At 38.4% G+C, this 13,329-nt stretch overlaps 1 protein-coding gene across 5 annotated transcripts in view; it reads right to left on the bottom strand.

Annotated features, from left to right (window-relative positions):
- Positions 1–13,230, bottom strand: part of SLC25A21 (solute carrier family 25 member 21) — a 250,378-nt gene extending 237,148 nt beyond the window's left edge. Inside the window, exons 1-2 of one of the 5 annotated variants that reach the window (XM_084521696.1) lie at positions 13,084–13,222; positions 2,279–2,406 (exon numbers count right to left, since the gene is read on the bottom strand). Coding sequence is in view for 1 of the 5 variants with exons in the window: in XM_084521693.1 (XP_084377819.1) it covers positions 13,084–13,150 (67 nt within the window). In the remaining 4 variants the exon portion in view is untranslated. Of the gene's footprint in view, positions 1–2,278; positions 2,407–13,083 lie in introns of all 5 variants that reach the window. The other 4 variants (XM_084521693.1, XM_084521697.1, XM_084521698.1 and 1 more) reach the window with 4 other exon arrangements.
- Between the last annotated feature and the right edge of the window lie 99 nt (positions 13,231–13,329).

Below are 13,329 nucleotides of genomic sequence, written 5' to 3'. Positions count from 1 at the left end.
TGAACAGATGGGCGTGCTGGACACCAAAGGAGACCTTGTGCAGATCTAATACAGGACAAAAGAGATACCAGGGAAATAGTAACTTCCATTGATTTCAAAGGAATTTAAATACTGATCAGTCTCATGGTTTAGGCACCTGCATACCCTTAGAACTAAGCAAGGAGTGCCAGTTCCCCTGAAAGTACACACAAAAAGTTAATGTATCAGGGCCCAGGAATCAGGACAGTTATGCCTAAGGTTCTCCTCAGCTTAAAATTAAGTCCATCATTTCTTTTTTCAGAGGACTTCACTCACCACCAGGGCCACTGCATATACAGCTACTCTCCTATTGAGCGTGCACCACCATGTAAAAACAAGACTCAAAGACCCCAAAAGGAGCGAGAATGAACCCAGATCTGCAGCCCAGTAAAAAAGACTCAAGGATAGAAGGACTTTCTCAGTTCCTCAGTTTCCTGGGCTACAGGCTAAGCCTAAGGAGGTCCCAAGTCTTTCCCTGGTCTCATGAATCTCCTAGGTCTGTTCTGAATTGTTCCACAAGCCGCAGGCGCCCAATTTTTGCTTAGGCAGAGTGCAGGCAGTCTAAATCTTGCCCTTAGTCAAAACTATTTATATTACAAACCTGAATACTGAAGGGTTTACAAAACAATTAGCAAACATAAATATAAAATATGTTCAAGTTTTACAAACAGTTCAACTATAATACAAAATGCAATACAATGATTTATTCCTCTGTCTGAATTTAATTTCCTAACTACAGAGTTTGTAGTCAAAATAAAGACAAAGCAAGCTATCCTTATTCCAGTTGAACTAAATACAGTTCCAGCCCTAGTGATGTCCCCCTGAAAAGGGGATTTATTAAACACAGCTGACTCTCCCATCAGAATTCTTCAGTTCTTCACAGGTTTTGCAATTAAGGTTCTAGGTGCAGTTACAAACATGAATTAAAATGTAGGAAACAAGGATTAAGACTGAACAGAAAAAGACCAGTTTAAGACTGAGCTTGCAACAATTGATATACCATCTCTACTTGACTGCAGTGTTTCTCCCTGAAGGATGTTACTGTCATTCTGTGCACAAAATGTACGTGGCTCAGTCCAAATAGCGGAGTAGCATGCTGTCTTTAGGGTCCCCTCTGTTCTTAAAAACAGTTGGAAGATGCATAGATAAGGACAAAAAGGACTACAAACGAGAAGAAAAGAGAAAAAAAAAAAAAAAAAAAAAAAGCACAATTAAGGCAGTTATTTCCCTATCCTCCCTCCAGGACTATGTCCAGGCTTCTCTACAGGTTGCACAAGACATTCACAGCATGTCAGTGAACATGTCTAATTTACTTGCAGGTGCCCATCTTGAGGAACCATGATTCCTACACATCTCTGCACACCACCTGAAATCTTCAGTGAAAATACTCAATTCTATTTATTGAACAAATTATAGATTGATATGGAGAAAAAGGAAAGGGCTATCATATAATGAAAGGTGGGATCATACTACACAAGCACAGGAGTTGTTGCCCAAGGTATTCAACCTAATTCCAAGCATTGACTCTGCAAGACCAAGCAAACGACTAGTTCATTTTAAAAGTTTAGGGCAAGTATAAACTGATCAATGTTCCTGTAATGCCTTTAAAGAACATTTCTAAATGTAGAAAATCTATTTGTGGACAATATATAACCAAAATGCTGTAAAAGTAGCTTATCCAGAAAATGTTTAGAAGTTCATTCTATGCTGCCCGTTATTTTTGTTCCAAGAATTTTGACAAGTGACATTTTTAGTGGATGTTTAAGGACCACCTGCTCCAATTTTATTGCCACTTCTTGCTTTTCAAAAGTCTGCAGAAGATACCTGTGTTTGTATAAACTTTAATTTTACATGAATTTATTTTTCCCTATTGATTTCCTTTTTGCTTGTGATCCTGCTGTTTATTCTTTAGCTGCCAGAAATATTCCAGGTAAGCACACTCTTACAGAGGAAATGATACCAAGAAGTTCAAATACACAGTAAATTATACATTTTACAGATTTTCCAAATTAATAAACAAAGCTTGAATTCTTATGCCTACTGATATAGAAAAGGAGTTCTGTTTATATACCACTTCAAAAACGGGTAATATTTTCTTTTAGTTCATGTGTGAAATATCAGATGCCATTTTGGTTTTTATGCAAAACAGTTGGTTTTCATTGATTTTTAGAAGAATGTTTGCTATTATTTCCAGAGTTAGAAGCTAAAGCCCAAATCTTGATTCAGGAAGAAGAAGATAAACAAAATAATATTTGCTTACAGTAATGGCATCACATGGGTACCAACATTCCTTCAGTAGGCTTTAATTAGATCCATGCTGTGCGAAACAGTTATTGCCCATGCCTGATGTACCTTTCTCCATCTGCATTCACCTACTAGCAATGAGCCCTAGAAAGACAAGACAGAATGAAACCTCATTTTTCAGGAACAGGATGAGGTCTCCTCCTTCCACTCCCTTTGTGAAGTAGACATATGTCTTTTATCCCAGTGTTCACCCAATATCCATTCTTACAAGAAAGAAGAGCCTCCAAGTACCGCAATAAAATTTGTTTTATCCAGGAGAGGACTACTCCAGTTCTAACTCAATGAAAACAGTGAAAAATGCTTCACCTGCTGCCTGAATTTAACAAGATTCACTCAGTACAAAACAGATTTCCAGCTCTGCTGGCTACATCCACCATCTTAATCAACCCAAATAACTGAAAATAATAAAAAAGGCTGCCCCACAGAAATGCTCACATAGTATCTGAGTGAAAGGTATTTTGCAGTCCAAGTGCCAAGCCTCCAATTAATGGTTTAGTGCAACCTTTGCATCAGGCTACAGAGAAGAGTAGATTTTGCCAGTAAAGTTGTAATTAGGAAGAAAAATATTCAGCAGTGGCAAGAATAGCTATACATCTATTAGTACAATACTTAAGTTATTACTACAAAGGGCAGAATTCCAGCAGCTCAGTAACTTGTTTATCTAACCAAATGCATTAACAGCAAGTGTTGCCTATAAACTTCAAGAGACTGAAGAGACTTATTTTTATCTGTCAATCAATATATTTTCAACAGGCCAATTTTGATAATTATGACTTGATGAAATATTGAAGAGTTTTTTCCAAAATGTTGTTCAGTGTAACTTCTGGAACCATCATAGCCACCAACACAATGACACTAACTAAAGTTGGATTGAAACTATTCCTTAGCCATTCAAAACCAGAAAGCACTAAAAATGCTAGCTACTGTTATGTCCTATTATAAAGTACAATGAGTTGAAGACTGAACAAACTCTAATGTAGTCTTTAGAAAGCTATGGTGGAAAGTATAAATGACATGGTAAATTTATATTTGAATTCAAGGAAGTTTAAAAAAAAAAAAAGTCTGTTTCCCATTTAGCTCTCCAACCAGAAACAATATTTTCATTTGTAAATATGCTGTTTCCTAATCAGACATTTTGTTTTGAGGGTCCCCTGAAATAAAATCTACTGAACTCTAATAACTTATTTTCAAAAATAAAATAGTATCTTTTCAACATAAATTATTCAATACTTTCTGCACCCTTCCACAGTCTATCATATAAGGAAAGATTTTAAGGAAAATTTAATCTAGTGTCCAAATATAACTTTACTTTAAACATGAGGTCATCTAAACATCTGTCTCCAATATATCCCTAGGGATTTAAATCAAAAGTCTGCTAAACATGTACAATCATTTTGAAAATAAATAACAGAACAAATTTAGTCTTGATTATGATTATCATGCTTTTTAAAAAGGAAACATTTATTCTAATAAGAAAAGTCTGAACTAATCTAAACTTTATGGACATTAACCTAGATGAGTTTCATACTTTAAATAAGACTTTTTTTTTTTCCATTTAGTCTAGTCTCTAACAGTATTCATTGTTTAATATTTGCAGAAAGACAGCCCATATGCTTTCTTCCTTCTCTTTAGAAATGTCTAATCAATAATGTTATATTTCTTCTTTTATTAAGAAGTATAATTTTGCAGAAAGGAGAAAACCTGGATGACAAATCAGGAAAAGGGGTTGATTTGTTTCTTTTTGTCATCTAGGATATCCATCATCACACTTTACACTAAGGAAGAATATGCCACATAAAACGTACTGCATCTTGATAGTTATTTTCTTCGCTGTTTAGGGAAAAATAAATAAATAAATAAATAATAAAAACACAGTAAAAGCTGTTTTAAGCAAAGACCAAACCATCTTAGTAACCACCTAGCATTCCATGTTTACTATTTAAATTTTTTTACTAACAGGCAAAATAAGTAAATCTGCCATGGCTCCCCTTGTTAATCCAGCAGCCCTAACCCCATTCTAAATCCCAGTCCCATTTCAGAGAAGAGAATCGAGCAGTCATCCATACAACACAATACTACCTTGAAACAGTAATTGCTTTGGCTCTGTAGCTACAGATCACAAAATGAGAGTGAAGAGCAGGACTCTGAGGACTCTCAGAGCTCTCAGGTTCTTTGAAAATTATTTTCCTCTCCAAATACTGCCAATCACTTTATTTTTTGATAGGTAACTCTTCTCAAGGAGAAGCTGTTCCAAGGGTGAACTAGAACATCTAGGAGAAATGGACGCTACCTAGAATATGATCACAGAAGCCTAAAAAGAGTGCTGGATGCAGAGTTTAGGATGTGAAGCATGAACAACGCAACAGCTCTTGTTTGCACTATTATGCATGTCCGACAATACTAGGGATGGCGGGGGGGGGGCGGGGAAAGCAGCTGTTAATGGTGTAGTTTACTGACTGGAAAGCTGATCTAAAGGACAACTACTCCCATGTTTCCTTTCCTATTTATTGTATGGGTTGGGAGCAACACGTGTATAGTTTCTCAACAAACTTCAGACCCTCTCAGATATAACAGTATTCTCCCATCGGGAAATCACTACTATAGGCAGTTCAGCCTTAGGTGTTCCAGCTGTTAGTGATATCATATTTAAAATGCAATGAGTCCTCAGGACAAGACTTGCTGCAGGAAAAAACAACAGGTGCTTTTCCTGCAACTATTTACCTTTCATCTTCCACAACAAAAGCGGTTGATGTGAACTGCAGAACCTGTAGTACAGAAACTACCTGTAGTAATACAGAAACTATTTTATAATGACTTAAGTTTAACATTTATCTTGTACAAATGATAATTAAGCATCAAAGAGTGAGAGCTTCTGACTATAAAACCCACTACAAACCCAGCCAACTATCAGAATCATACATTTTCATCTCTGGTTGAAGCAGAACAGACATAAGGCTTTCTCTGACCATGATGCAGCTACAGGAAAATACTTAGAGGTATTCCTATAATGGAAGCAATGTCAGTTCTGCCAGTCCATTGCATGATTGACTTTCAAGACTTCCAGATTCTAGCAGTCACATTACTATCTGAGGTTTTGTTTGTTTGTTTGTTTTTTCACATCCTAATCATCTTCACTTTTTTCAGCACTTTTAATTCATACCAACCTTAATCATGGTATTTAGATCGGTCTGAGGCATTTAGGTTAATAAGAAAACAAATTATCAGAGCAAATTTTGACAGTCAGGCCAGCAGCAACTGATGAGTTCTTCTACTTTCAGTGGTATGATTTTGTGGGTCTTATCAAACTTGTGCTAGTTTGAAATAGAAATGTAAATAGCATAAGAATGGATGATTGCAAACGTAAGGACATCGAAGGGAATACCACAGAAACTGAGGTACGGTTAAGGGAAAACTTCTAATATCACTTAATGGGCAAAAATCCCTACACAGAAATAATCACAATCAGTTTTCATTTTCCTTTCTAGAACACTTCAACAGAACCACATAGGTTGCTATCAAAGGACACACTTCTCAGAACTGCTTTTGCAGACAATGGATTCTTTTGCCTATAAACATTAAAATAGACATCATAATTTAATTTTGATGACATAATATCATATGTCATAATATAATAATGTCATCATAGTTCAATTATGATGTCATTACTAGTTTAACCTACATATTTGATTTTACATACATAATACTTGCTATTCTATAATACTCTAACTTGGAAATCTGGCTAATTTGTCCAACATTGTTTGCAATAAAATATTCTGAGTTTTTTCTTAAATATATATATATATATATTGGCAAGTTTTTATGCTTTGCTGTAGGTTACATTCCTATTAATACTTGAAAGAAATTATCACATGCTTACAGCAGCCTTTAACACCTGGTATTAACTTTGTTTATGAAATCCATGGTAAAATTAAAATAATCAACAGGCTTTCCTAAAACAATCAACAGGATTTCCTTTCCATGGAAATCGGTAGCTAGCTGTATATTGATTCCATTGGGCCCGAAGTTCATCCCAGGTTTTCTGACTTCTGTGTGGTACCTTTGCCTTAGCACCACCCTTTTCCCTTTAACAGTGATATAAGTTTGTTTACAATCTTCTGCAGATTTCTGTTTACAATTCTGTAGCCTTATGGAAAGTCAAATTCAGTTTTTGCAGCACATATATGAAACCAGTATTTATTGATGGTGATTTGTTTTATGTCTTTTAGCTTTGCTTTCTCGAATTGTCATCCAAATTCCCGTGTCCTAACCTGTAACAGCTTCAACGTCCTTTCTCACTTATCTGGCACACATTGAGCATTTTATTGTAGTCTTACACTGCCACCTTGTGGGTAACAGAGCAAATAATTATAGGTCACCACGATTACTAAATTTTGGGGCTTTTTGTGGTTTTTGTTTGTTTGTTTGTTTTGATTTATTTTTTGGAGAAAAAAAAAAACTCTTAGTAGAACATAACAGTAGAAAATACATAACGTTTCTCAAAACCCTCAGGCTTATGTGTATAAAATCTTAATGATAAATGTCTATTGCACAGTCATTTTGTGCTTAGTATGTTTTGTCACCATTGAGTAGGATGCCAACTACATTCCCCAGATTTTCTCTTGGAACAAAGACAGAATGGTACTGATGAGTTCTGGCTGCAGGATGCTTCTATTTACTTTCCTTTTATCCATTCAAACCAACACTGAAACAAAGCAACACTAGCTTAGTTTGAAAATTAATCCCCAGGTTCAAAAAATAAGTTTGTTATGAGCAATTCCTGGTTCCACAGACTAAAATAAAATAAAATAAAATAAAATAAAATAAAATAAAATAAAATAAAATAAAATAAAATAAAATAAAATAAAATAAAATAAAATAAAATAAAATAAAATAAAATAAAATAAAATAAAATAAAATAGTAATATTCATTTCAAGGTCCCAGCTTCCACAGGAAGTAATAAGCATACAGCAGGTGTCAAGACAAAAGTTATGAAGTCTTATAGCTCTTTAGTTTTCATCGCTGTTGTATAAACATGTACTTAAAAATTACATCTTCATATCTTAATCCCCATACAAAAGCTATTACATTGAAAAAATGAACACCTAGAAAAATATTTAGTAGTTCCAGACAGGATTTTCATAGCTTGTTAAAGCACTGCTTTGAACTGATCCAATAACATCTGTTCACCCGATACATGACATATAGAGGTTTTCATTTGTTTTATTTTAACTATCTTGCAAGAATATTGTTTCTTCAAATTACTTAACTGTCTGAAAAGTTTCAGTATAGTGTATGATAGCCCATGTGAATTTCATTAGTTTTCACTAAAATTAAATAAGGTTTTCTGAAGCAACCCCAAAACACCTTTAAATAAGGAAGATGCACAAAAAGCAAATGGTCCGATCTGTCTTTCAGAGTCAGGGGTGAATTTTCTACTATTTGTGAGCTGAAGGGGAGAGGTTCAGAAGCTGAAAATGTTACTTACAGAAATAAATAATGTTTGATATGCTGCCGTGGATGGAGAGATACTCTAAAACTTTCCACTGGGGAATGCTCACATAGTGACTGCAGTTGCTTTGTTCCTGGCGTTCTGCATACTTCCAGCTAGCTGCTCTGTGCACTGGTTTATTGCATGTAGGTATTAAGCTTACAAACCCTTAACCTTCTTTTAGTCTTCTTTTCACCCAAAATTCTCCTTACCACATTGCCAACCAAGCAAAACACTAAGTCTTCTCAAAAACACTAAGTCCAGCATCAGGTAGAATGCTACCAACTTCTCAGCCTAGCTGAGAAAATTGGCTTTACTGGTGCATTTACAAGTGCATTATTTGGGAATAATTTAGCTTGTAAGATGTTTCCTTGAAACTAGTACTATTTGACTGCTTCCCGCCCTCAGTTTGTTAATACAAACAGTTTTTGTTGATGTCCAAAATGCCAGCCAGTTCAGTGCAGGTGGTGAAAGACAATGAACTGTAGTCTCAGATATTTCAGTCTTAAGAGACTTCAGAAACAGCAAAGTTTGATCACTTTAAAACATTATGGTTTCACATTGAGATATTTAATAGTTTCAGCTATAAACTTAGATAGTTGAAACTACTGCTGAGTATTAAGTGATTATTTTAAATACCATGTGAATGCCTGGCTTAAACGCAAGAAAAAGAGCAGTTAGGAAAACACTGAACAGTTACCCTAACTTTAGTTTCCAGAAAAATGTCAGCAAAATAAATTAGTTAAACACCTTGGGGAAAAAAAAAAAAAAATAATAATAATAAAAATAATAAAAAAATAATAAAAATAGCTGATTTTCCAGCTGTTTGAAAGTGTTTCCTGTACAACTATTACTTAAGTTGTTTCACAGCTTATGCTGGCTGGCATACCTTGCAGTGATTTTTGTCTGCCTAATGCCTCTAGTGATAGGAGGACCAAACACTGCTTTTAATATTATATTTGCATCCAACACTCTTACTCTGATGATTGGCTTTCCTGCTTGTAGATCTGGTTCAAAGGGGTTGCTGCAATCCAGGATAATCAACTTTGTCTACTCCTGAAATAAAACACCTCTCAAAAGAAAAGGTTTGGACTTTCAAAGGAGCTTAAGAGAATTAGACTCCCAAATCCTATTAGATTTCAATGCAGCTGGAAACCTAACTCTTTCCAAAAAAAATCAAAGCCGAGAGGTCTAGACAGGCAGAAATCCTGCTGTTTCATGAAAATAAGGAGAACGAGAAAAAAAGACCAGCTCCAGTTGTTCTTACACAGCAAGTAAATGTTTTTCTTTAAAAAGCAACCAACCAAACCTCATTTTATACATACTTTTGCATATTCATCTCACAATAACAGAAAGCCAATAGCTCATGATAATTTATTACATGGAAGTAGCAAAAGAAGCATGCTGAATTACAGCAAAACAAGTACTTAAAGATCCAGTCAATATTGCAGATTTGACAGACATGTTATCTTTGTATTTATCACCTTTGTATTTATCACTTTGTATTTATCACAATAAATAAACCCTTCAACATTTTAACTTCAGTATTAAAGACGTTTATCTTATTTATTTGAAAGTGTATGGGAACAAAAGAAGTGAACGTAAAATCTCATTTACATTTACTTTCTACTTATGTTACCTATGGTTTTAGCTAACTGTTTCCTTCTGCAGCCTTTATTACTATTATTAAATACACATCTATACCAAGCAGCAGCATCCTATAACCTTCCAGGTAACCAAATTCAGCTACTTCACTTAGCCAAGGGTCATCTGTGCAGTTGTTTGAGATGACATTTGCACTTCATCATTCAAACTGACTCAAGGGACAGTTCCCAGCATGTCATGGCAAATCTACCCAGGTATCACACAACGTAACTTGCAGTATTCAATTCCTCTTTCTCTGGAAAGAAATTTCCATTGACTTTGCATGCAACACTACTATATTTCTTAAATTTCTGCCTTTTCCACGCTGGCAGAAAATAAATAAATAAATAAATAAATAAAATGTTTTTCTGGTCCTTATGAATTAGAAAAATTATTCTTCTGTGACTTTAACCCTTCATTGACTCAGCTGCTAAAATAGCCTTTAGGTTTCCTAGATCTATAGCAGTCCTGCAGTTACAGATTCCTATGTTCTTCTTTTCGCAATGAGATTTACAGTTTACAGATTTTGTTTTGTTTAATTTTTGCTGTACGTGCCACACATGCCTCAGTGTACTAATTAACCACTAGAGAAAAGGAGCATGCCATCAGCTCACTGTACTGGAAGGGACCATACTTAACAAAGGGCCCCAGTTCCATTTCACTCAAACTCCTGTTCCTCACTGCAATTATACACCAAGGCACCCAAACAAAATCAAGTATTTTCAGTTATAGTATTGACCTCCACTCAGGAATCTGAAAATGGGAGCACACTGAAATGCCAACAGGAAAAAATATGCCAAGACTGACTTCGTACTTGAGATTGAGTTCACCCTCGGGAAGCAGAGCTTTCAACTTGATATGAAGTCAGGCTGTGAGCCACCCAGAAGCAGATGCCCCCCCTGCCACGGACATGAAGTAGGCCTGAGATCCCATCATGCCTGAGGTCTACAGTTCAGTAATATCAGAGCACCACTCAAGTTTATCTTTAACTTAGAAATGCCTCAGTCAGCCAACAGTATGTTTAAATCTTTTCTTTTTCAACACTGAATACTTTAATTTCTCCTTACTTCAGCATGCTAGTATCTTCTATTTTATCAGTCTTGTTGACTAGGGGTCACGCTTAATTTCTTTTTCCCCTTCCCCTCTCTTTATTAAGTACATGAACAAGTCCCGTCATCTTCCATAAAGCTTCAAAAATCCCTTTCTTCCTGTTCTGACAGCTTAGGCTTATCTGTAATCATTTTCCACTCGACCTAGCAGAATCACTTCTTATCAGATCCTTTTGCATCAGACATGCAGATGCTAAATAATGTCTCATTTTACCTATGCAGACAGTATTTCTGACCCTTCATTACACCTACTCTGCTGTACAATTCATTCCCTGACTACCTGGCTACTTTTCTATCACTGTTTTGACTAAGACACTGAATTATGGCAGCTTTCTTACAGCTTCCTACCTTTTTTTTTTTTTTTTTTTTTTTCTGAACTGTGTGAGTTATGACTATCAGAACTTCTTAAAAATATATTCATCAATTCACCATCATATACATTTTTTTTTCAGTTTCCTACTAAATACCACTCTGTGATACAGTCTAAGATATCTGTGACATTCACACAAGGCTAGTAAACATGAAAAAAGCCCTACAAGAGCCCTATGTCCTTCTGCAAAGGCAGCCAAAAGCAATGTAAGGTGTCTAAAAGAGATACTGGAAAACTAAGTTCAGGCAACCAAATTCCTTATAAGGGTAAAATACTAAGTACACTGTCAGCAACTCATGCCCTCCAGCATTTCATTTCTGCTTTCACTTTCTCCATGGTGGATCTACACAAATCTGAAATTTAACCATTGGCCTGAAGACCTCAAAGCTATGGCCTTCCTCATCTGTCTTATCTTTAAATCACAAAATACACCACCAACCTTCTAAGCATGTGCCAAGAAAGTTAATTTTCAAGTTTGATCCACTTCCCTCCAATACCTTAAAACTCTCAGTTTAAGCCATAGGCTTACCAATCCCTCAGACATGATGTTATTGTTAAGATGTAAGGAACAGTCCTTGTTTATTTCAAAATCAATGAGTAGAGATCTCTGGACGGATTTAAGGTTAGTGATAGAGTTAAGGAACCTGCCTGACTGGAGACTAAGCAAAAGGATGCAAGCACCTTAACTGCATATCTCTGGATTAGATACAATAAGCTTTCCTTATTATACTTAAATAAATAAATAAATAAAATATGTTAGGTGCAGCTTAGCTGTCTCCTTGAAAGGAAAATGCTGTCACTTTAGCATTTAAGCCTACCAGGTAAGTGCAAGCAGTTTTCATCCTCTCTGTTCCCTACATCACCCTCTGTTTTCCAATTCTAATCCTTCTGTAGGACTCTGCCTTCATCTCAGTGACAGTTTTCCTTGCAGTATGTTAGACAAAGTGCCTGTACCTCTGTGAACAAAGAACAGTGCCTGTAAAGAAAGCAGGCTGCCTTCAGAAGACGGACAGATACTGAGTTAGATCAGTCTGAATCAGTAACGTACAGACCCTCAGCTATGGGCAGAGAAATCTGTCATCTTGCAGAACATCTGCTGGCAAAACATCTCGCTATCTCTCCAGATACAAATGGACTTTAAGGGGCTGGTGCAGATTAAACCCTTCTTTTCTCTTCTAAGGGAAGAGCAGGATGGTACTGAGCTGAACCTAAAAATGCTTTAGGATTTTTAGAGCTATGTAAATCCAGTATGCTGGCAGGGCCCAGACAGCAGACCTCTCTGTTTCTGGTGTGATGCCTCTCTGCGCCAAAGCAGAGGGCTGAAAACAAAGGCTATGCAGAGTCAGGAGCACACAGAGGAAGCACACAACTGCGTGTTGGGGGCAGGAGCCCACAGGAGTGGGTTTAGTGGGAGCCAGGGAATTAGAGGGAAGGGAGCACCTACTCACACGTTAACCAGAGTGTTACATAAAGCACAGCTGTCCTCCTTCACATAAAACACTACATGGCAAAACAGCACCTTGACCCCGAAAGAGACACTAAAGAACAATTAAAAACACACTGCATAGCTGAAATGCCAGCGGGATTTACAAACATACCCTGCAACAGCGAGCCGTTGTGCAAACATTTGCCACGCTGTAGGCTCGCGTCAATATTTTAGGTTGCTTCTTACTTAGGGGAAACAAGAAACTGAACCAGCAGAGCCGTCGTTGGGCACAGACAGACAGAAGTACGTGGTTTCGACACGCGTGGCTTGCAGCCCACGGCGGAACCCCCCACCGGAGTACGCGGGGGGCCACCGGAGGCTGCTGCGGTTTAACGGGACTCGCCCGCCAGCCTTATCGCCCGAGGGGCCGCGGGGTGTGCTCCGGGACGATACACAGAGCCCCGGGGGATGCCCGCCCCCGGGCAGGGGGGGCCGGCACACTCGCAGGAGTCGCAGCAGCGGCCTCGCAACGCTGCCCCCCTGCCCCGGGACCCCCCGGGGCCGCCCGCCGGGGGAGGAGCCGCCGCCGAGCGGGGCCGGTCCCCGCCGCTCCTTCGCCTGAGGAGAGCAACGGGACGGCGGCAGCGGCCTCGCCGCAGCCCGCGGGGCTCCGGTGCGGGGCGGGAAGAGCGGAGGGCCCGCGGGAGGGAAGTGGCCACTTACCCGCCGAGCCTCCGGCGGCGATTTGGTGAGAGGCCTCCTGAAGAAAGCCCGCGGGCTGCCGAGCCATGCTGAGCCGCGGGGCGGGCACGGGCGGCCGGAGAGCGGCTGCTGAGCCGGGGCCGAGATGGCGCGGGGCGGGAGGGGGCAGAGCCGGGGGGAGGCGTGGGCCGCCGTTATCGCCGGGGGGGGGGAGCCGCGGTTATCGGCGGGGGAACCGCGGCGGGGCAGGGCAGGGCCGAGCCCCGC

This window comes from Aythya ferina, assembly GCF_964211825.1.
Source record: "Aythya ferina genome assembly, chromosome: 5".
Taxonomy (NCBI): domain Eukaryota; kingdom Metazoa; phylum Chordata; class Aves; order Anseriformes; family Anatidae; genus Aythya; species Aythya ferina.
This window is presented reverse-complemented; position numbering and strand designations above follow the sequence as displayed.